General features: G+C 39.4%; 1 protein-coding gene across 1 annotated transcript in view; it reads right to left on the reverse strand.

Moving 5' to 3' along the window:
• Positions 1–9467: 9467 nt before the first annotated feature.
• kcnk3a (potassium channel, subfamily K, member 3a) overlaps positions 9468–24591 on the reverse strand; it is a 29009-nt gene continuing 13885 nt past the window's right edge. Inside the window, exon 2 of the mRNA XM_063902813.1 lies at positions 9468–11905. Within this exon, the coding sequence (XP_063758883.1) occupies positions 10989–11905 (917 nt within the window). The 3' untranslated portion in view covers positions 9468–10988. The remainder of the gene's footprint in view (positions 11906–24591) is intronic.

Genomic DNA, 24591 nt, shown 5'->3' on the forward strand with positions numbered 1-24591 from the left:
AGCTTTTCACATTTGAAAGAAAAATATGTATCATATCGTTGAAGAAATGGTCGAATCATGTTTTAATCTCCAGAGTATTTTAGATGTTAGCGAGGATGTTTTGAAAAAAAAGAAAATACAATTGTGTTTTTATTTTTGAATCGTAATTAAATATTCAATATTTAGTTAGCGTTTCACGTTATTATCCTACACTGTTAGAATTTGTAAAAGAAAATCTGAAATTGTGTATTTACATTCCTCCTGTGACTGCAGTGTGACCTTTCCTGTTGGAAAAAGTGGCTCACCATTCCCGGCACTGTTTATATTTTGATTTACTACATTGAAATACATTGCATGAGTTTTTAATACGTCAATAAAATAAACAACAGCTACCATGAACTCAGACACAAAGCAAGACTTCCAGGCAGAGCTTTTGTTTAAAGTGCACTCTTTTGGATCATCTTACGTATACTGTAAGTGAAAGGTGAGATTTGGGAATGCAGGAATCAAACCATTTATAGAAAAACTCTCATTTTTAAAGAGGTTTGAACTTCAAATAATTAGGGTGTTAATCACCATTGTTCCATGACGTAGCAGGGTTTGCAGCAACTCGAGTAAGTGTGTCCATATTTGGCCACAGTCACACAGGGACGGATTGTCTTAGTGTTAGTGTGAATCTGCCTACCTCCTAAAACAGGTTCTATTTCAGTGGCAGATTTATGGACAAGCAATGACGGATAGTTTCTTTATTTCATAACAAACCTGAAAGCAGTGTTGGGTAAAAAAAGAAAAGAAAATGACATTTTAATCAATCTGTAGCAAGAAAACTGATTAAAATCCTGCATGTTTTATTGACACAAACAGAAGGCCTTTTTTCTCACACACCAACTTACTGTTTGCTTCGCAGGATTATCAAAACACACATATAATATGCTGTGTGTTATAAAATATGACGCGGACACGCCTGACCCGCGACCCGCTGTCCCTCCTGTCCACTCGTCTCCTCTCTGAGCATTATTCCTGTATCAGCAACACACCAGCACATTTGTTCTGATTATGCATCAGACGCTGAGGGGCTGTCATTCGTTACACAATCGCTCTCTAGCGGTACTCAGTGTGCTGGTAGCAGGAACCTGGGCTCTCTGAAGTCCCTGCATGGTCTGAAGAGGCCTTCAAACACACCAGGCGTTAGAGGAATTATTAAGCAGGATGTCCCTTTGAGAGATTTCAGAAGAGCAGGTATAAAAAGTAAAGTATTCTTGAGACAGAAAAGAAAACACACCTGGGGAATCTAAGTCCGTTCTTTATTTTGAAATTTAAATAATGACCCCTAAAGTGTTTTAATACTGTATGTGAGGAAGTTTGCTTGAATCAAAGTCACAATAGCCTTCTGGGCACAGACATTCAAAAAGCCCACCACCTCTCCTATAAGAGCAAGACACTGACTGTAGTTCTTACCAGTGTTTTGTGTTGCATCATTTTGTGTCTCTTTGTACCTGTTTTTAATCTCTTTGTAGTTGTCTTACGTTTCTTAGCGGCGTTTTGAGTTTCTGTCTAAGTGATTTGTGTCTCTTCATTTCTTAGTTGTTGTGGTGCCAGTCTATTTGCTTTTCTTGGCATCTGTTTTGTATCTCTTCTTGAGTCTCTTCGTATTTCTTACATATCTCTTGACATTTAAAGGCAAGCATGCCCAGTTTGTTAATTTTGCCTCATACTCATGTCATGTTTCATTTGTAAGTTATAAGGTTTATGTTATATGTTTCATGTTTAGGTTATAGTCCATGTTTAGATTGACTTATGCTAAGTCATGTCTCGTTGTTCACGTGTAAAGTTACAGACACTTATGACCTTGCCACATCATCCTTTCACTTCCTTTGTTATTTTGTACTTCCTGCCTTTGTGTGTCTTCCCGCCAGTTCCCCCCTTGATTGTTGCCACCAGTGTCCCATTAACTCTCCCATATATCCTTGTCTCCCTTTGTCCAGTGCTAATTCATCTTGCCTTGTCAAGAGAGCCAGCGTTTTCCAAGTCAAGAACTTAATTTTTTACCTAGAGCCACGTGAATGTAGTCTTGTATTTTTTGCCTTTGTTTAGTTTTATCCTCTTGAAGATAGATCTTTTTGTTGTACTTCGCTTCTTATAAAATGGGTAAAGAGTTTTGTACTTTTGTGCCAAGTCGTTGCATTTTTATTCCCAGTCATATTGTCCCGTGACTGACACTTGTAAATTAATATTTAAAAACCAACTTGAGACCCTGACTGTCTGATTATGTCTTTAATAATTTATGTTTATTAAAGTGTTTTCTTTTCTTGTTCTCTGAGAAATATCGCTGCATAGATACTGATGATTTTGAATGCAATCAAAAGAGGATTATCAGTGGTGTTAATTTCATCCTTAATTGCTCTACATTTCACTGTACGCAATGTCCTGTTGCCGGTTTCATATGGATTTCAAAACAATCACTCCAGGTCATATCTGGGCTGATTATCTAACCGTCGAGGAGCTTCGCGACATTGCCGGGGTGTGCGGGGGTACGGAGGGAACTGGCAAATTTTCCTGCAGATCTACTTGGAGGACACCTAATCACAAGTGACACGGGAGCAGCGCTGCAGATTTGATGGTAATCCATGCTGAAGTCAGAAACATTTCCAAGGCTCTCAGCGCTTTCTAGATAAAAGGGCACGATTGAAATTGTGCCATGAAGGCTGTGATGTGATACCTATTTCAATCATTCACACACACCTTCGGCTAGGAGTATAAGGAGTAGAATACTGGACTATAAGCATCCAAGAAATATACTGTGAAGCTTTAAGACCTGCACCAACACTCAGTGGCTTTTATCTGCTGTTCTACTAGGCCTTGAATATGAGCTTTTTCTTTGACAATATGCATGTTGTGATATGAAGTGTTAATACATCTTCATGAAGAACATTTAGTCTGTTTCCTTACCTGAATCTAGACTTTACTTCTAAATTGTATATGTAAATGGGTTGCAGCAACAGTAATAAGACAGAAACACAGGAAAGCACAGGTAAGAATTTATACAAAGAAAAATGAGAATAACAACTTCAAAATCAAGTGAAAGTATAGAATAAAATAAATAATAAAAATGGCATATACACAATTTGAAGAATGATAAATGTGTTCAATATTTAAGCGGTCCAAGTATGCAGTCTACATACAGGACATAAGCTATAGGTACATACCGTAATAGTGAGACACGTAGCAAAGATTTCTAAAAGAAAAAGAAAAATTCAGGGTGGAAATATGAAAGAGCCTTCCTGAAGCTTTAACGAAACACTGTCATGTTTGAGGAGGAAAAAGGCTCTTAAGTAAGAACATTCAATATGTTTGAGAGATGGAAAAGAAAGACATTTGATGATGTAAAAGATGATGAACCACTTGAATTCTTCCTCAATAATGGAGATATTGAATTACTGTAAGGCTTCTGAAGTCTGCTTTACTCTGAGATCGTGTTAGTGCAGGACGTGCATGTTTTTGATGTCTGATGGCTTTCTTTTGATCGTCCCTCTGAGTGCAGCTCTATCAAATCAACCTGACAGACCTGGCCATTAGTCATGTATTACACCTCACAACACACTAATGATCCAACACCAGATACTCTAACGAGCAAAGGCTTCACATGAAGACCTGTCTGTTTATTTTTCCACAGATTATGTATCCACCAGGCTCGGTCTGTTGAGACAAAGGATGATTTACTTGGCAGCACATTTACAGACACAGTTTATATAACGCTATAAATAAAATATTTTGAACGAGGAGAAAAAAGGGCAGCAGCACACGCTTATTCAACTGTTTAATTGGCTGTTCCCTGGTGTGTACACATCTTTTTGTTTTTAAAGACATTTAAATTATGTGCAGTTGCTGAATATTGGGTCACATTGTTACTAAAAACTAAAAAGAGCATATTGTGTTTGTTGTAAAAGGATCAGATGTATTTATTCTTTGTAAACTTTACTGTTCTTCTGGAGGTGAATCTATACACCTACTGCCTGAATCTGCTTTATGGTTTCACTTTTCTTTGGTTGAATTGTTCTTTTTTTAATTCATCAAGTGAACCAAGTAGTTCTTATAAAAATGTGCAAGAGCCTAACTGTAAATATTCTGTTAGCTCAGTATGGGCTACTTCCTGAATATGCTTAGTGAAATGCAGGTTGTCCTATAAATATAATTTCGGAGGACACATTTTGAATACTTAATATCTTGGTTTCTTCTTTTCTAATCTTACATTGTCCTGTTGTCTTACGTCTCTAAAACATCTCTAGTATTTGTCTGCATTGCATTTGATATTGAGGTAATCTAAAAGTAATGGAAAGTAATCAGGTTACATTTTTTTTCAGAAAGTAGTTGCTGTCACTTCAAATGAAGTCTCTGGATGCTAATTGAGTTTTCTTTGTCAATACAGCCAGCACTGAAGAACTCATTGCTTCAATTATTGACTACATTGACAACCAACACTGATTGGACATCCACTTGAAACTCTCCCTTTAAGACCAGTGCTTGTCACAAATATTTGTGTCTTTAAGGAAACTCTATGGGAAGGTACTTACTGTTTATTGTGGTTGGTCTCCTATAGGAGACATTCTGTATATTCAGTATATGAGATGCATTAGAGCAGGGACGAACAACTGTCTTAAACCTTGACCTTCAGCATGCTTATTGCTTGTTTTATTAACTCTGGGGTTATGTTCTGGTGCTTTTTTCACTGCTTCAGTTGCTCCAGACAGTTGTATTTCCATACACATGTCCAGCCTTTGCTCACCTGTCCTGTATTAGTCTCCATTATGAGCCAATCCTTGTGTGTCCCCACTTAAGCGAGTGCCTGCCTACTCCAGCTGTGCCTCATTCATGAAATGACAACATTTGCTCTTTGTGTCATAAGCTTGCCATTTTTTTTCCAGTTACTTTAACAATGTTATTGCTTTTGCTTGGGTCCACCTGCCTGCATTCACATGATTAATTACTTTGTTACTCAAATGTCAGAACTGGTGACGTAAATCCATCCTTTGCTCTACTAAACATTACCTCATATGAAGTGCTTTTCCATAGCTTTTTAATGGTGGACACATCATAGTTGTCCGAGTGTTACAGTATTTTTGCAGCACATGAGTGATTGCAGTGAGACCAGTAACATGGTCAGATTGTGCTAGTGTTCCCGCCTGATCTTGTCTCAGCTGATGGCATCACCAAGTGCCAACAGCTTGTTTGGCCACAAAGCTGGGTTCATGTCTGAAGCCGAGTGAGCAGAATGATCACAGAGGGGGGAGCCGGAGGTCACAGTTATGTAACACCACTAATGTCAGACCATCACAGATGAGAAACTCCCAAGCACCCTGTTGCTGGATGCCATTTTTTCTCAACATCAGTTAAAATAATCACATTACAGCTGAAGCAAGCCGATTCAGACCTGGGTGGCCAGTTGATTCAGGTGAAAAAGGAGGATGGAACAGGGTCAATGTGTTCTGACTTCTGCAGAAAAGGTTTTATAGTCTGCCATTAACTTAGATCTATCACCACTGCATCACCTTTATTTCTGATTAATTTGAACAGCACATGTGAAGAATCCGAATCATTCCCCTGACAAACAGAAATACTAAAGCTAATCCTTCTTTAAACTCATCTTTAGTAAAAGAATCCGTTAAACGTTGAGGAAAACTTGTCTATTCCCAGAGCTTAATAAGAAAATCAATACCACTTTAACATATTTATAATGAAATTGAAAAAAGCAGCTGATTAGCTTATCATAGCATAAACTGGGAGAGACATCTAGCCTTGTTATTTATTGAACATTATGCTCATGTTGAGGTTCATAATAGTATTTGGTGCCTCTACCGGGACATGTTTACATGATTTAATGTTCAAAAAGCTCTTCTCATACTGCCTGTTCTGCAGCCATTATTTTCACCCTCTGTCTGAAACCAGAGTCCAGCCTGCTCTGATTGGTTAGCTGGCAGCCTCTGTTGTGATTGGTAAACTGCATAGAGATATCCCGCCCCTTAGCCTATCACATACAATGTGTTGGAGCGATAGCAAATAGAAGTTTGGAAAAAGCAAAAGCAGAATAGGTCCCCTTTAATATGAAAAAAACCAGACAGACATGAAAATCTTTTTTACACAACTTAACAACAAAGCTTGATTTCTGTTTGCCCTTTCAATCACACGTCCGTCGCCTTTCTTCACAATGGAATCTCTCGGTTGGCATGGAGATGTTTAGGTATCATGCGACCTATGGTATCTTCTTTAAGCTGCTGTTTCGAAGGTCACAGGATATATCTTGGAGCTAAATAAACAAATATAAAGATGAAATGTAAATAAAACGACCTTGCTTGGAGCGGGGCCTGTGGTTGAAACATGTCAACAACGATACTTCAATACGTTGACGCTTTCATAGTGCACCACTTTTCAACTTTGTAACTGACTCAATCAACATCTGATAAATGTTATAATGTTCATGTTAAAATTAAAGATTAAATCATTTTTAAGTGAAACACTTTACCTCTGAAGTGAAAGGATAAAAACACAGAAGGACACGGGGAGAGAGAAATTCCCCTTCTACAGATTGGGATTGATGCTTCTCATTGACAGGGGACACCTTGTGGATTTGGCAGCAATTAGTGTGTGATATTTACTTTAAGTGTTTTTTGTTTGCTGTCAATCTCAAGAAAGCACTGTGAGAAAGCATGATTTGGACAGTTAGTAACACTCACCATCTTGCTTTCTTCAGGAGAGAGAGGTTTGCAGCACATAAAAAGTCATTTCCTCTCTAAATATTAACAGCAGAGAGCAGAGAAAGCCATTCATGTCATTCCTGGCAGGAGTTACAGCTTTCTGTGGAAAAACGTGTTAGCTCAAGAAACTGAATACTGGACATTCATAGGTGGATGGAATAATAAGAAACCCATCACTCACTGAAAAACCCTCGTTTTTTCCTCCAATTTAATTTATTCCTGTGAATATGCTCTGCTACCTCTGAAAAGGACTCATCAAGAGATTATTCCTTGGAATAATGACGGCATATTCTACAAGCTGCCAATCTCAGTAGACAAAAGAGTGAGAGGAAAAGCTTGAGGGAAATGGTTTTCCACATTTTAAGGCACAGAAACCTCACATGTATTGAGAACTAGCCTGTAAACAGGGAGTGTATGTTTCTGTCCATCCCCTCTTTTTACAGTTGTATGACTTCTTCTCTTAAAATCAATGCCTTGATTTGACAGCATGCTGATTTCTGAGTGTTCCACATTTAACAAGGTGAAGATGACCTTTTCCAGATGGTTTCTTGGTGATGAACTTTTTAAGTGTGATTAGCAGCCATACTGCGGCTGAGTGCTCCACATACTGTTGCCGTGTAATTACGTTGGAAAACATTTAGTCTACATGTGGCCTTACATATTATCTTTCCACTCAACTGTCACCTCTGAGAATCTTTATCTGAAGTGAGGAACAACAATTACAATATGTTACATGACAGGCATACACGTCTAAAGATTTGTCATTAACCTTCTCTAGGGGTTTTTACAAGTTAAAGTGCAGCAGAACCTAAGCATCACTTCAGGTTGAATTTTTCCCTCTGCTCATTTTGTAATGCTTGGCCGTTCAAGCATGAAGAACTGTGGCCTGTCAGATGTCATTTGTGTCCTCAAACTCAAATATCCATGTCCTTTCTGTACTCGGATTACACAGCTCTGAAGGAGTGCTCATCAGCGGTTTTGAACTATAACAACATTTGGATGGCATTGCAACACTTGAATAAATAGCTCAAGACCAAAGGACCGAATGCATCAGAGAGGAAACAAACGGACCAAAAACAGGCTTATTATCAGGGCTGTAGATTCAGAGGACAGAATGTTCTTTGTAGTGTGTCAAGAAAATGTGAGGAAGAGTAACTCACGTTAAATTACACAAAGATTGCACTCTTTATACCATTTTGTGAGTAAATGTTTCTTAATGGGTTCTTTTACTGTCCAACATTAATAAGAATTTCAATCATAAAGTGACTGTCTTTGTACAAACCAAACAGATAGACAGACACACATATATTATTGTTTAAAGTTAAACTATACTCCAAATTATAAACCTGGTTATTTGACAAAAACAGTGATGCGGAGAACATGGAGAATGCGTAAAGAAAGATTATGACCAAAAAAGCTTCCCTGAGAAACTCAAGCATCAATATTAAGTTTCTGTTGCTGTGTGACACAATCCCAGAGCTTTTCGATTGCAAGACATGAACCAAACTAATCAAGCACTCTTAAACTGGAGTAATTAAGTACAATGCCCATTGATTAATGAATGTACTGTATGTGAAAGCTCTAGAGCAGAACATATGGCTTCCAGATTTGGCAGCCCCCCGCCCCTATAACTATGGCCAGGATGGTCCTAATCTCATAAAAATCACTGGTGTTAGTTATACCTTCTTGTTTGACCAAACAAAAGCAATTTAGTAAAAACGACACAAAATGCCTAATAGAGCCTCATTGGATGATAAGATTATATTACGTGTTTATCCCTCGTATTGTGTGTGTGTGGTTGTCTTATAAATCCGAGCGACAGGTGGTGTAAGGATGAGGAAAAGCAGAGGAGCGCTGTCTATATGACAGGCCTCGCAGGATGATGGATGAAAAGTAGGGACGTACTTTGAAATCTCACTTGTACATTTCTCTTTGGAAGTGGAGCTGAGTAGTTCATGGTTTACAGCTATAAAAACGTACAAGTGACAGATATATGAAAAATATCATAAGAGGGATGAGTAAACCTAAAGTCACTTTGTCCTCAGTTTGGTTACGTAACCGTGAAAAAACTCAGCCATGATGAAAGCGGTGGTGACACAGTCAGCAGGGATTTGCTGCAACTGTGTCTGAACAGCCCAGGCCACATGGTAGGTAGTGTTTTACTTTACTCAACAAGACGGATTTCCCCCCAGACAAGCTTCCTTTATAATGCACCATCATGTGAATACAAAAAAAACAATTTCCTGTGTTTTACAAAACTGTTGAAAATAAGCAGAAGCATAAATAAATGATGATGCAATTGATGCACGTGATAAAATAATTTATTTGATTTAATAAAGCAGTTCAGCACTATGGCATCTGGACATTTAATTAAGCATTTTCTTTATTTGGTTTGCGAATCGGGCTCCAGTTTTCAGTGGAATGAACATTAGCTCTCTAATTGTTGTAGAAATTATCTCCATTTGTCCAATATTCATTCCCTAATGGTCCAAACGGCTACAGTTGCTAATTTCCCCTGCAGCCTGCATTGAACGCCTGTGATAGTGTATGCTATTGCTAAACCACTGAAGCCGTGCATTAGGGTCGGATGCACTGCTACAAATCTCTTCTTTCTCTTTGGATGAACTCGTTTTTACATTTCTTGATGTAAAATACTAACAGGTAAAATTAAATATATGTATATGTTACCAATAATAAGAGCAGAATTAGCAGACCAGGTGAGACTGAAAGGAAATAAGCTTTTGTTTTAAATTATATCATGTTTTATTATGATTGAAGAAAAAAAACATAGTGTAAATGTATAGCCACACACAGCTCCAGTCCCTCTTTCAGTTCATTAGAGAGGCTAAACAGTGGTGATAAGAATGTTCCAGTAGATAAAAAGTAAAGATGAAAATGTGACTGAAATGAAGGTGATATGACTAAAACATTTACATATCTTAAAGTAAAAAAACAATAATCATGTAAGACAAAACTAAAATAAGAACACAATTGAACACTGCACAAAGACCTCAGACTGAATCGAGTGGAGCCAAGACCCACCAAAGTGCATGAGGTGCAAACTCAGAGGCCATTTATAAGTGAGGTGTACTGCTATTATTCTCAATCTTTAACAACGCATAGTGTCGAGTCAAACCTCTCAGACTGATAGCAAATGAAATAAGTAATTAGAGCGTGTAATTTTCATAACAAAACATAAAGTGATTGGATTAAATAAAAAAATATAATAGTGCACAGAATGCCCTAAAGTCTTCTAAGGGGCTGCAGTGAATAAGATATCACTCTATGCTATGCACAATGTGAGCTTACACGGTCAAACTATTAGAATATAGTTGTGCTATATGAAAACATGTGATGAGCAACAGGTAGATAAACAAGTTTGATGTACAGGAAGAAACTATGAACGACAGATTCATAGTGGTGAGGTCTGAAAGAGTCGGCAGGGAGGCCTTTAGTAGTCAGAGACACGTCTGATAGAGCTGCAAGTGTCCCGTCTATTAACAAAACATTGAAAAGTAAACCTGCTCAATCATTCTCTATCGTCGTTTAAATGCTGTCATTATGAAAGGAAAAAAACATGAAGCAGACGGAAACGTTTGGTTTGAATCTGAAATTCAGTAACAGACACACAGGAGAAGACACTGAGCACATTTTGGAAATCTTTCACTGAAAAAATAAGCTTTTCCTCCATAATACCTACAAGTGAAGTGTCCAAATATATACATATTCTCTTTTCACTGCAGTGAGTATAATACTTACAACCAAAGATTCCTTTTTTGGAAAAAGTGGATTGAAAATAGTTCTTCATAGCGGGGCATTATATATACAATCACTCATAAAAAGGTGTCTCACAGTGTACTTTGTCCCTTTTCATATAAGAACAGGAAATTCTGTCTTCTCAATAAAGAAAATAATGAATTCAATACTATTTTAATATAAGAATTCACAAGTGAAGAGAGCTGCACACGTTGTTCTACCTGTCTTCAAACAGTGTCAGAGTTTTTGTGTTGATAATGCTTCCTATACAACCATTAGCATTATTTCTCAGTGAGATCCACAATGATGTTCGTGCTCGATGGTTTGTGCTTAGCTGATGGTAGTCAAAACATGGGGTCTGGACGCTCTTCAGTGCCAGACAGAAGCAAACATTAAGAGTTCTGCGTCTCTGGAGGACTGGAGTATTCCTCGGTTGTCCTCAGCTAATGTTAGCAGTTTCCTCCTGTGGGATTTAACCTCGGAAAAACATAAAGTCCAGTGGGGTTAGATGGAGCTTCTGCGTTTATTGAGTCTTCTGTACGTGTTGATGCTGTGCAGACCAGTGGAAACTGAGCTGATGCCCGAGTGGCATTGCAGGCTGCACACGCAGCCGTTTGAGTGCAGGGGGTTGGAGAAAGCCTCGCCCTGCTCCATGTAGGTGTCTGAGGTGGAGAGGTCACGCGGTATGATCATGGGAATGGAGTATTGCAGCTTCTCTCTGCTTTTGTACCAAAGGCAGGAACACATGGATTGGAAGTGGAGCACTTCAGCGTAAACGTTACGTAAACCCCGGCCCGCTGCCCCTCCACCACTACCTCCAACCCCGCTTCCTCCACAGCCAGACGGCGTGGAGGAGTTGGAGGCCTGGTCTGCAGAACAGTGGATGTGTCCGCCTGCCTGACCATTATGAGCGAGGAGAGCCCTCTGCTCAGCATCCCTCTTCTCGTCCTCTGCGTTCATGGTCATAAAGCGCAGCACTGCTAAGTTCAGGAAGGCTCCGATCACAGCCAGGCCCGTCAGGATGTAGATGAAGCTGAAGGCTACGTACTCCGGATTGGTCTGCAAAGCGTGCTTGTTCTGCAGTGCCACATAGTCCCCGAAGCCTATGGTGGTGAGCGTGATGAAGCAGTAGTAATAAGCGTGAAAAAAGCTCCATCCTTCAAAATGCGAGAAGGCCAGTGCCCCCACACACAGCGTGCATGTGCACGATATGAAACCGATGCTCACCATGTTGAACATGGACACCTCGGTGCGCCTCATGCCGATGCACTTCTTTAGGCGGTGCAGCAGGAACCTGACGAAGGTGTTGATTCGCTCACCTACGCTCTGGAACATGACCAAGGTGAGAGGGATGCCCAGGAGGGCGTATAGCATGCAGAACACCTTCCCTCCATCTGTGCTGGGGGCTGCATGTCCATATCCTGAGGGGAAGAAGGAGAAAGGAGCAGGGTTACTAGGGCAGAACTAATTAAATCTACGGAGCAGAGGACAGGGGTCTGAGAAAAGAAGGCTGCAGGCTGGGAAAGATAGAGTAGACACATATAAATGATTTGTATTCTTTGAACAGCACTTCTTATATATTCAAAGACTCTTCATCTCACAGCAGCAGAATGCAATTGAAGATGAGAATGCACAGTCGTGCGGTGGGACTGTCCAACTATTGATGCCGTGTATGTGAGAGACAACCTGAATTATTCATTGATGATAGGTCTCTGCGGAGTGACCTCAGCTAATGAATACATTCTCACATATTTAGTCCTCTACATTTTTCCAGATCAAATAAACTTGACAGAGCAGAATACGTGCACATATTAGTGCTTTGTCCTGCAGTCCTTTTGAATCTTGGGATTACAAGAGCCCTGCAGCAGAATACAATATGTCGGCAGTGTAGTTTGTCTGTGCTTCATTGAGTCTTCTGAACAGTGACACAGCACTCCCAAAAAGAACATAACTTTCCCACAATACTCAGAATTAATGAAGCAGCTTAAAGTCATGTCAGAGTTTGAACAAGAAGCTTTTTAGTCGTTTATTTCCCATGAAACTGAAAAGAACTGATGAACCATTAACCACACAGATAGATTAAAAAGATGTATGGAAATGAGGAATGTGAATACGCAAATACTGGTATTGTTGTTATTGGTTTACTTTTTCACATTATTGCTTCTTTTTACTCCACCCACTCCCACTCCAACCTTCTTCTCCTTCATTTTTATTAATTCATATTTATTTGTATTATTTTTTTCATGGACTTTTCAAAGGCTGCGAGTTGCAGGACTATAACTGTCCTTCAACAAATAACTATTTTTTATGTTTGACCTGATCCCAAAGATTCATCAACCAGTGTAAAACTCCTGCCTGTGTTAATCTGTACAAACACTTGACTATAATTTTTGAACCTAACTATCCTTTTAAGAAAGTATAAACCCATTCTAAATAGTCTTCTGTATATGTCACCGTTTTTGAAGTGCTTCTATTCAAATGATCGAAATAAAGTATATTCATTTCTAAATTGTATTGTCAGTGACTGAAATGGCCGTGTGGAGAATACCAGCGAGTGCTCACAAGCAGCCAATTTCATATCAGCATGACTCACACTGACTCTGACTTATTCTGTAGGCACTCACACTGCAGCGCTCATGAATTTCAGGATGGATTTGAGCCTCCTTCTGGCACATTTTAGGTTAAGCGCCAACCTTTTGTCACATTATGTCATCCTCTCTCTCCTATTGTAGCGCAGGATATAGCAGCCTTCCATGCAACATCATTACAGACTGAGAGATATATTCCCCACATGTGGACCTGTTGCACACAGGAGCCGAGAGATGATGTCCTTGATAACAATGGGATCAGCAAATGGACAGGATTGACCAAAAGCTTGAATTTAATTACTCTGAGGGTTGATTTAATTCTTTGGGCTCTGGTTTTATTGTCACACGGATCCATGTGGTTGAGCCATCTGTCTGTCTGGTGCTAAATATGTTTAAAGCTTTCCCAGTTCAGCAAGGGAAAATGAGAGCCATAACAACTGACATATATCCTTGTGGAGGGAAAAGCCTGCAGAACCAAAGACGAAAAGAAAGAACAGCCCACTGAGCAGGGAGACATTTTTCTTCAGAGCTGCATTGCCTATTTAAGTCTTATCTTACCCCTGCAAATTTTACCTAAAAGACGGATTTTCTGGGAAACAGCCTTAAAGATGACCAAAACCCACATTTTATCCATAACTTTAAATAGCTTGAAGTATTTGCTTTGAGCTATTTTAACTGTTAATCGTCAGACCTAACATTAGGGTTCATTTAAACTGTTTATTCAATACTTTTATCTGTTTTAATGATTACATGTTTTACAGTATCTTATTACTTCTGTAATGCTCTATCAAGCTTTTAGTGAACAATCTTAATTCATAACGACGAAAAAAAAAAATCAAAGTGGTAGCACAAGCAGAGGAGGGTTATACAGTAGAGTTACATAATGAAAACTGATGGAAAAAATGGAAAACTCAAGCTAACATAAGCTACTGGTCATACCAGACTGAATGAGGTTGTAGGGTCGAAAACCCTGAGTGTATCAAACTGAGCATGAGTGAGTTTTATTGCCTATGAACTTTTAGATGTTGAAATAAAAAGTGTGTTATTTCCTATTAAAAAAGGAACTCTAATCTCAATCGAGGAAGTACAGTATAGTATAGTAAGTAAATCCACTTATTGGCCGTTGATCACAGAAAGAGCAGGGCAGTGTGTTCAGGTGAGCACACTCTGAGCTGCAGGCCTGTCAGAATCTGTCAGCAGATTATCGGGACACAGGGAGGACCGGAGTGACAGTGGTGCTCGTCAAAAGCAGACTCAGGAGCTGGAGGCGACAAGGCCAGCAGACCCACTGTGGTGAGAGAGAGAGGAGAGACCCACATGACAAGCTGATCCTCCCCTCCTCATTCTTTCCCTGCTCCCCCACAAAAGTGACAAAGTTATCATAAGACAGGACGTCTCCACGGCTTGTCCTCGCACGCAGGAAAAGCCACCAGGGCCACTGCCTCTGTTTACATGAATTACAGTCACTGCACAGGAAGGGGACAAATTGCAGCCTCCCCACTCTGAAAGGTGAAAAAAACAATGGTCTAAAGAGGTTTGATTGACACCTGAAGAACCCCAGACTTCTGCACCGGCAGAAGCTTTAATACTGAACATGTTTGGCTGCAGCTATTTGCCCATATTTCATGCATAGACTGGGAAAACTAAAAGGAGACATGTGGAAAATGACAGGCCATCAGGTTTTTCTGAGGGAAACAGTGATCCCCTATAAAATTAGCTCAGTTTCTCAGTTTGTGTAATGATTGTTGCAACATATAAAAGGAAAATCAAAGACTTTTGCTGCAACCCGGGGCTGATTAACTCATAACCTAATTTCTGTAATTATTATGTGAAAGAAAATATGAAAATTGCATAATGTGGAAATGCGCTAAGAGCTTTTAAACGACTTGTTACACAAAACTAACAAGCAGGGGAGGCTTGGGCTTATAAATGTCAACAGAGCACAGGTGCAGCATAGTCTAAAGCTCATTCCCTCCTCGGTGCTGCCTCTCATTACTGAGACGCAATTTACAGCCAATCATTTACGTTAAGGCTTCTGGCAACAAGCTCATTTAAATTCTTCAAAACAAATCATTTCACATTATTTGATATATCCTTGCCATTAGGAAATACTGCTTATATAAATTTGAGATTCATTGTGAAGTCGGGAAAAATGACTATCCCTCTCTGATTAATTTCAGAATTTCGAATCCTCTGATTAATTTGGGCAGATGCTCCCACATCTTTATTCAGTGCTTTATTAAACCTAACTCATATTTTCTAATTCAATGGTATCTTTCAATTCTGCTCATCTGTACCAATGCAAATAACATAATTGATTTTGGCTGCTGTTTCACCTTTTGGTCCTCTGATTGCACATTTCTCTCCAAAGATGACAGCTCAGCATGTACAGTTCTGTCCTGGTGGTATCTTTCTCTAAAACACAACACCACCCACTGCATCCAAAGCCTTCATTTGACTGATTAATTAGGCAGGGATATAAACAGGCTTTGAAAATACATCAAAGAATGGCATAATGTGCCTGTTAGGACTCTGCTTCTCTGTCAGTCAATTAAATTGTCATTGATTACCAGGCACAATTTGTTCTCGCCAACCAGATGAGGAGCACAACCTATTCATCAAGCTCCCCACCTCAGCTAATGGGGCGGGATGCTCACAGAGGCGGCGCATTTATCACGGGATAATTCATCAGGAATTTGTAAAAAAGCGGATGTAATCCATGTGTAAATCAGTAAAAAGCACAAAAGACTACAATGGTGTTATTTCATATATTTAAATGAAATTAATGTTTACACCAGTGGGACGGGATTAACAAAGCGTGTTATTTAAACATGCCATGATTTACACACATACATAATGTATATCAAACAAAAGACAACATCTCTGGAGAGGAGACTTCAGGAAGTGGACAGAAATGCAGTGACTGATAATGTCCTCAGACATCTCTGCACCCAGGGCAACACTGTATAATACACTCATCAGTGTGTGTGTGTGTGTGTGTGTGTGTGTGTGTGTGTGTGTGTGTGTGTGTGTGTGTGTGTGTGTGTGTGTGTGTGTGTGTGTGTGTGTGTCTTTGTGTCTGTATGTGTCTGTGTGTGTGTGGGGCAGGGTTTCACTCCAGACCGAGAGGCAAAGGTGAAAACAGTAGACGGCTGGATCCTGTTGTCTTTGCGTAAATGTGTAATGAAAGGAAGCTTCTCATGTGGTTAATTACTTTCGGAAGAATTCCCAATGAGGTTTAGTCGTTTATAAACGCCTCTAAATAAATAGTTCAATTCACTGTATGCGCATCTTTCTCATGTATACTGTAGATTACCTTTTAACAATTGTTCTTGTCTAAATTTGACTTTTATTCTTCTGCTTTTAACCCATAACAAACTCATGTTAAAAAATGGTAACTAATATGCATTATCCATTTCCATTTGATTGAATGGTGACGCCATTGCAATTGTTTTATGTTTGAATTTGTTTTACGTGGTGGACATCATACAATAAAGCTTTGGAGTAGAGCTGATCAAAATGTATCCAATTGTTAGACTCTATGCAGAAACACTATCCAACACCGGGGAAGGAGAACCTGCACCCTTAAATTGTTTACAAGTTATATAGCACATGAAGCGGTGTAAAAATGATGCTATAAAAAACGTGGCTTGACTTTATGTTGGATTCTAGTAGACCAGACAAATACAGAGAACAAATAATATCAGAATGGTGATTAAATCGTTGCTTTGTGCTTTGTTGTTGATTATTGCTAAGCATCTGCTGCTGCGTGTGAAGCTTATTGCTGTGAGTGCAGGGTGCTAACTGAAGGTGACTCAGACATTTTGATTACAATTAAAAGCTTCTCTCATTTGGATTATAGCAGTTATATACGGTGATGACACAGTTTAAACAGGTTTAAGGGAGCAAATCAGGGGGGAGTGTGTGTGAGAGACCATTTACATGCAAAAAAACACACTACAGGAAAGGTCAAACCCCCAAAAAGCATCAAAGGGACCCTGTAGAAAAAAACCCGATAAAAATATGACAAAGACCCACAAAGAAACTCCTTTAGGAGCAGCGTAACTGGAGTAGCTCTGATGTTTTACAGCTCTACTAACTGCTGACTGTCAGTAGGCTACACGTATCTCTGCAGTGTTCTGTAAACAAACTCTTTCTGCAAAGCTGACATCTGCTTAAAGGTGTAACACAGAATCCCAATATTTATCCGTATATGGCCGGCCTAACTCTTCACCATACAGGTGGCCTGAGCAGCCGACTTCGTGTGACATCACTCTTATCGGCACTGACGCCATCCAGAAAATACCACACAGATTTAGGAATGTTCTGTACAACCATGCAGATAAACACCAACCACGTCATCTATTTGGTACATGCTGTATTTGAGCAGCAGCCCACTCTGCTTCCCAGCATGCCTTCTTCTTTCATCTCCAGCTGCCTCTGGCAAAAGATAAAGTGTAGCTCTTGTCCACTTCCAGCATTTCCGCAGATACCACCCAAAGATGATACATCAGAAGTCGACATTGAGCCGCCATATCCCATAAATGATGTCCCATTTGTAACTTCAACCCACACCCGTACTACGTCAAAGACACCTCACACTCCAGACGACCCCGTAAGTGTTTATTCAGTCCCTCAAACACAAGCCCTGCTCCTCCCACACTCCCTCCATTACTTCGTCCGGCTTCTGACCCACAGGGCTTTGCTGACAGCTGCTGTGTAATGTCCCTGTTTGTGAAAGCCAAGAATTCTAGGAATACATTTCATTGGAAGAAGAAAAAATATCAATATTTAAAGTCAATGAGTGCAATCATGAATCTAGAAAAAAAAGAAGCATGGTTACCTCATTCATTTCTAATGACTAATGGATTAGAGGGAAAGCATTTTCTGCTGTTTCAATCATTTCAGTGCAAAGCTGGATAGCAATGTTAGTGCCATCAGTTAATGAAGCTAGACACTATGTCAGTGCCCCTACAATTCAAACTGTGGGGCTTCATATACCCCTCTAGCATCAGTTTGGCGTGTCTATTTCTACTCGAGTATTATCATTTCAAAAAAAGTCTGTCTTCTCAGGTAGTTTAACCACCTGGTTGAAAGTAACTCAGTATATTTAATCAAGTTCTGACTTAAGAACTATTGTGTCATACTTGTACTTTATTTGAGTATTTCCCATTTTTTCTATTTTTTTCTTCTACTCCACTATATTTTGGAAACATTTATTCTACTTTTTACTCCACTACCTTTATTTAACCAGTAGTTACCAGCTACAGTTGACATATCAAAGTTACTTTAATGTACATTCAGGTGACGTGCTTTTATACTTCTGCTTAAGTAAAATTATGTGTTTTCAGACCAAAGTATTTCTGCTTTTACTTAAGGTCCATGTATTTTTTCCTCCTCTGTTACTTGGTTTAAGGTAAGGAAAAGACTGAGGTTGTAGCTTCAGTGAGGAACGAATCACTTGACTAACACCTGACGTTTGAAAATGTAAATTTGCAGCGGTCTCCTGGGTGAAAATCCTGTCTTTGCTTAACCCATCCACCTTGACTAAAGACCAACAAACGTTTTCATTTGGGTTAATTGAAAGCTTAGATAACAGAATTGAAAAATGAGGACGTTATACCTTTTTTTTTGCAGCACTAATCAATATCCTGCAGCCTATGCCCTTGCTGGCGACAGACATCTGTCATTACATTCATTCATTTACAAGCCATCCTGGTCCTTTTTGACATACAAGACATTGTATTACGTGTTTGAACGCATGACCAATGCTGTTGTTTTTCATGGCGAAGACCAGTTCTAACCAAATGTAGATGATTTCAAAGCGTCAAAATGAGTTAGAGAGAATCTGATGGATGAACACTGTCATCATATGACAGCATCAGTCATTCTAGCAAAGGCCCCAAAATGTTTCTCACCATCAATCATGTTGGTTTCTATAAAAAGAAAAAATGGGATTTGTTTGGCTTTTTGCCTTTAATTGATAGAACAGACACAAGAGAGAGTGGAGAGAGAGTGGATGACATTAAGAACATGACTGCCCATCAGATTTTATCTTGGTTGGGATTTGATCTTGGGTCACCTCGGAAACGACTAAGCCTCGGTATATGGGTCGCCAACGCTAGCTATCCAGGCATCCAAACTAAGATGTTTTTGAGCTAAAACCAAACCCAGGCAACCTCTCTGAAGGAAAAACACATATATGCCTTATATATAGTTGCTCTTCTACCTGTTGTGTTTTGCAACTGTGTGAATAATACAGTAAGTTATAAATAACAGGAAACGGAACATATTTTATCTGCAGGTTGGAGGAGTTGTTGGATAGATGGTAACATATAGCATGTGGTTTAAAGAGGGCAAGTTGTAATGTCAACACATATTTGTAGATGGTACAATAAAGCATTTATGTAATGATGGTTTTGAAGCCCTTGCCAAATTCAGCAGGTATAGCAGTTCTGCTGCTAAGTGCAGCACTGGGGCTTGAATCTCTGTTTCATCCTGAATATGTCCTTGAGTAGGACGCCAAACCCAGTTGCTTTAAAGTTGGGCCTGTCCCAAAACTAAAATACTTAATCATCAGTATATCCTTTAAATGTCAAGAGACTTTTTTGGCACTTAATGTTTATTGGCTTTTCAACCTGGATCAGAATATTTGCAAGGATGCACTTTGCATTATTTAGTTGTAATGATGTCTGCTGTTTTGACTTTACTCTGTTGTTGCAGCAAGAATAATCTCTCCAATCAAACTTTCATTATAAGCCCCGGCAGTGAGCAGAAGACAGAGAGAGAGAAAGCGATATACGGAAATGTATTCATCACAAGCAATCATGATGTAACGCCAGAGGAGACAGCACATTGGCAAAATGTCTGTCTGGGTTCACTTTAACTTGGTTACCATGTGTGGGCTCCAAATCGGGCCTGGGAGCGTGTGCTCTCGTCCAGCACACAGCTGAGGCCCCAACCATAAGGGCTGCACAAACCTGAGTTTCTCCCTGACTGTACCTGTGTTGTTGTGAATTCCTTTCATCATCTCACGCAATACAATATTCACAGTGCTTCCATCAAAACCTGAAATCTGTGTCTGGGTGTGTTCGACCGTCCTAGTTTTATGTTTTGCTTTCAGTGTGAAAGAAAAGATCCCTATCAGGGTCTACTTCCAAAAGTAGTCCTAAGGTTCCTTTTTAGGGGATATGAGAGGAAACCTTGGCAGGCCGCAGTTTTCCATGAGGTCAGTAAGCAAGGCATTCCAGGCAAAGTGTGAGATCTCAGGGAGGGTTAGCTAATTAAATAAATCACGTGATTTATGTACCTGATATACAGTTGATATGGACTTGTTTTAAAACTCACAACACAGCTGGGCTAAAATGGGGTTCAGATACACATACTGTACACAATGGAGAGGGCCATAGAACAGGGTAGGAGAGGACATGGAATAAAGTGGGATGAAAGGGTAAGAAATAAAGATGAAGGGAAACAGATTTTGAATACATATCTCATGATCTCCCCTGTAGTAAATTTAAAAAAAGATCCATTAAGGGAGTTGCATGTAAAGCCTTAAAAGGTCATTCAGATGGTAGGAAGTCTTTAATTTGTAGTCACTGCTTGTAGTCATTGCTAATGTAGGGTTTCTTTCCAGGCTTTAAGGAGGTCAACTCAAATAACAGAGGTATCCGTTTCAAGTGCTCCATTTGGGCTATCTGCTTTAAAAGTGTGTCTGTGTGGGCAGGAAGAGAGAAAGAGTAAAGAGAAAGTGAGAACATGGTGTGTAATATGATACTGGAATTTGAAATAGTTTTGGGAATAGATGCTGAAGCCCTGTGGCAACCAGCTGCCAAGAGCACTAAACATACTTTGCTGTTATTGCCAAGAATGATAACTAATTAAGGGGGAAAAGGAAAAGATATTCAGAATAATGACGTAATTGCTCAGCCAACATGCTCCATTTTCTGACCTCTATCTTCGTGATGAGCTATGACAAGTGATTCCCAAACAGGAATACTTGTACCACATGGGGTACGTAGAAATATTGTGGAGATGCTAATCATATAAATATTATGATTGAAATACCGCACTATCGGTCAACTAATCGCTGCATTTGGAGGCCAACAAAGTTGTAAACTGGCGAAATGGACGAGCGAGAAGTAGTTTGTAAAACGTATTGTATAAACAGTTATTTTTGAGCGAGTGTGTTTGAGCTAACTGCTAAGCAAATGTCCATTAACTGCTAAGCTAATGCGGCTAACTGCTAAGCTAACGTCGGATATTGCTAAGCTAACATCTTGGTATTGCTAAGCTAACATCTTGCTGTGTTTTCTGACAAGGACGTCATCTCTGCTGCTTTCTGTTAACTCCAACTCCTTGGCTCGGGTGAGTTATTCACAATAGAGCATAGTAAACTGGATTAGATGTGATTGCCAGTTTCCTTATTGAATTGTATGGTATTATCTTTCACCCTAAACAGGTAAACCTTTGTTGTAGCTACCATGAGAAAACAAACTCAAACACCCGTCTAGTTAGATGATGATTAGGCTAATAATTATAGCTATCTGGGAAAAAAATAATCAAGCTTTAAATGACGTAACACATACTTATTTTGGGCTAACCACATGTTTAAAACAGTGGCCAAAGGGTTGACGAATGAGCGATCAAGAGTGCGACTTTCAATAATAGACAGTGGTAAATATCATTCAAAAAAACAATGCAACAAAAACAAATTGCAGTTAAATTAACTGAAGTGTTGATGAAGGAGTTGATGTGACAGGGCCAAGAGGGCACATCAGCGAACAGCGGTTGGGAAGCACTTGCCCAGACTACAGTTTGCATAATTAGTCACAGATGTCACAGCCGATGATGGGGCTGAGGATGACGAAGATAATTTTTGGTGGAATATAAAAAGAGCAGTGACACACTTACATCTAGGCTAGGAACAGGGCCAAGTGTGAATCAGCAGACGATTGCTAAAATTCACACACTATTAACTGCCTTTGATCCATCTGCACCAGAAACAAGTGTTTAGTCTCTGATGTGGAGAAACAGCTGATACTGTTGAGGGTAAACAATATTTCATGGTTGTTAGTCCTGCCACACTGGAGGGGGTCTCTGAAGTCCAGCAAATTAAACATTCCATGAGAAAATAGTCCAGCTTGATTTCACTTGAAAACAAAACATAGGTAACAAGCCAGTTAAAATTGGACATGATTATTTTGCGCCTGCCTTGTGATTCTGGTAATTTGGCAGCAGCGGTTAATGTTTTATTCAGTTGGATGCTCTTTAAAAATAGCTGTTGCTTGTCTTGCTGACTTCTTTTACCCTCACACACATTTAATTTCATTCCTGTTTTAGACTTCCCACCCTTCACTCAGTATATATTTCTCCGCCCAGTCAGTGTCTCACTCAAAGAGGTGTATTTTCTCTTTATTTGCAGCCTCTGCAGCACAGTCACCTGCCTCTGTCACCTGATTCTTCTGATATATTCGAACACGCTCTGGCCTCAGTTCAGCTCGTTCAGCTGCTCCCAGGGAACAGATGCTGTCCTAAACTGACATGTGTTGGCAAAAAGCAGTGAAACGCAAAACACAAACACAGCTCAGTTTACACAGCAAAAGGAAAACAATATGGAAAATCTCTGGATTAAATGAGAAGAACACACATAGGGACAATGATAAACATCAGGGTTGGGTTACACAGAAAGATTAATTAAAAAATAGAACCAAAAGGTGCATCCTGTACTGTGCATATTGCAGAGTACTGTAGATCCTTTTTGTCCTTATTTTGTTGTTGTTTTTTACTACTTTTAACAAATCTTTCACCAATGTTTGGGACTTCGAATCTTTTAGCACTAGAGTCTAATTTCTTAGTCAAACAACAGCAATACAAAATAAAAGGTTCTTGGTTTGCTCACCATACATTTGTATTATACAACATTAGGTAACATTTAAGGGATCCTTTTAGTATTAATTATGTGATGTGTTCATAAACAAAAATCTATCTAGAAAATGTGGTATCAATGTGGAATTCATATTTTGGGAAATTTGTTTTAAGTTAGATGAGATTACCATGTTTGTGTCATGTTTACATTAGTTGATTTATGTTTTAGCTTTGTAATGAGTGAGATAATGGTTTTATATATATTATAAGTTACATTAAAGGGCGCTGATATTAAACTCGCTGATGATTCAAACACACACCCATGCATGTACAAATGTGTGTGTTCTGCAACACATGAACACTCACAAAGAGTGTGTGCGGTGCTTTGACAATAGCTTTCTACTGGAGACATGAGTGCCTATCAAGGTCCTGGCTGAGCCGTGTGCCTGGGATCATTGCCACATTGTAAAGCTATCATATGTCATGTCATGTGATGCACGAGTCTAAGGCTGGCACCTGGCTTAGCGACCAAATGCAATTAAATCAAGTAATGGATCTTATTAAGGTGTTATATGAACCCTCTGTCTGTATTGTCTGCGGCTCCTGATCCTCCTCCGTGCAAACAACAAAATGTATGTGTGTTGTTTGACATTGGATTCATTTAGTTGTGAATCTATTTGACATAAAACTGTTTCAATAGAGACTGAAATAAAGAAGCTTAAATTGCAACAGACAGTTTTTTTCCAGTGCAAAATGTCTATGAGATTGTTTGTTTTGCTCTAGTTCCCTAAACTTGCACTCTTTGGGTCAAGGCTTATGAAAGTAAGATATGGCAAAAAATATATATACACCTCAAAGCGTTTCCCAGTTATGTTTTGAGAGAAAAACATATTTTTCTCCCGGAATACGGACTCATTTGAAACCTGTGATTAATGTTGTAAATTCCAACAAACAGGACAAAACGTAAAAATCATCAACTTGTTTATGTCTAGGCAGTAAAAACTAATTGTACGTCATTTTACTTACAGACGTACATTTGAAAAAGTCGACACTGACTTTTGATTTCACATGGGAACCAAACACTGGTCTCCTGGGTGAAAGTCCCGTGTTTGTTTGACCCATGCATCCACATGCCCCTCTATACGCAGACTTCTTGGGACTGGTTCAAAACTTATTTGTGATACGTCAAAAACAAATATCTAAGGAAAGAAATGGTTTTCCATAAAATGTCATTGTTAATGCAGTTCAGCATTAGAGTGTTATTTATAGAGGGCCTGGATAGTTGAAATGACCTTGACACCTGCCTGCTGTTTCTATTGCCTTTGAGCCAAAAATGGATACATTTCATGCTAACCTGTCTTGTACGTGATGACTAAGTCCTAATTAAACTAAATATAGCTTCTTCCAACTTTGACTGAATGAAATCCATTATTAACTTTGAGGTAAAACTTTCACCTTGGTGAGGTAGCCTCTGCCTCAGGCTGCCCATATGGCGGGAGCAGACAGACAGGTAGCATCAGCTCCACCGCCCCTCAATCTGCAGATTCACCTCACCAGACCTGGGTCACGCAGTATCTGCAAGTCCACCCGTAATATTTGTTTTAACCTACTTGGAGCAGTGTATGGACGAGGATTATTGCACCATCAATTAA

The sequence above is a fragment of the Eleginops maclovinus genome, chromosome 15 (genome assembly GCF_036324505.1).
Source record: "Eleginops maclovinus isolate JMC-PN-2008 ecotype Puerto Natales chromosome 15, JC_Emac_rtc_rv5, whole genome shotgun sequence".
In the NCBI taxonomy this organism is placed as follows: domain Eukaryota; kingdom Metazoa; phylum Chordata; class Actinopteri; order Perciformes; family Eleginopidae; genus Eleginops; species Eleginops maclovinus.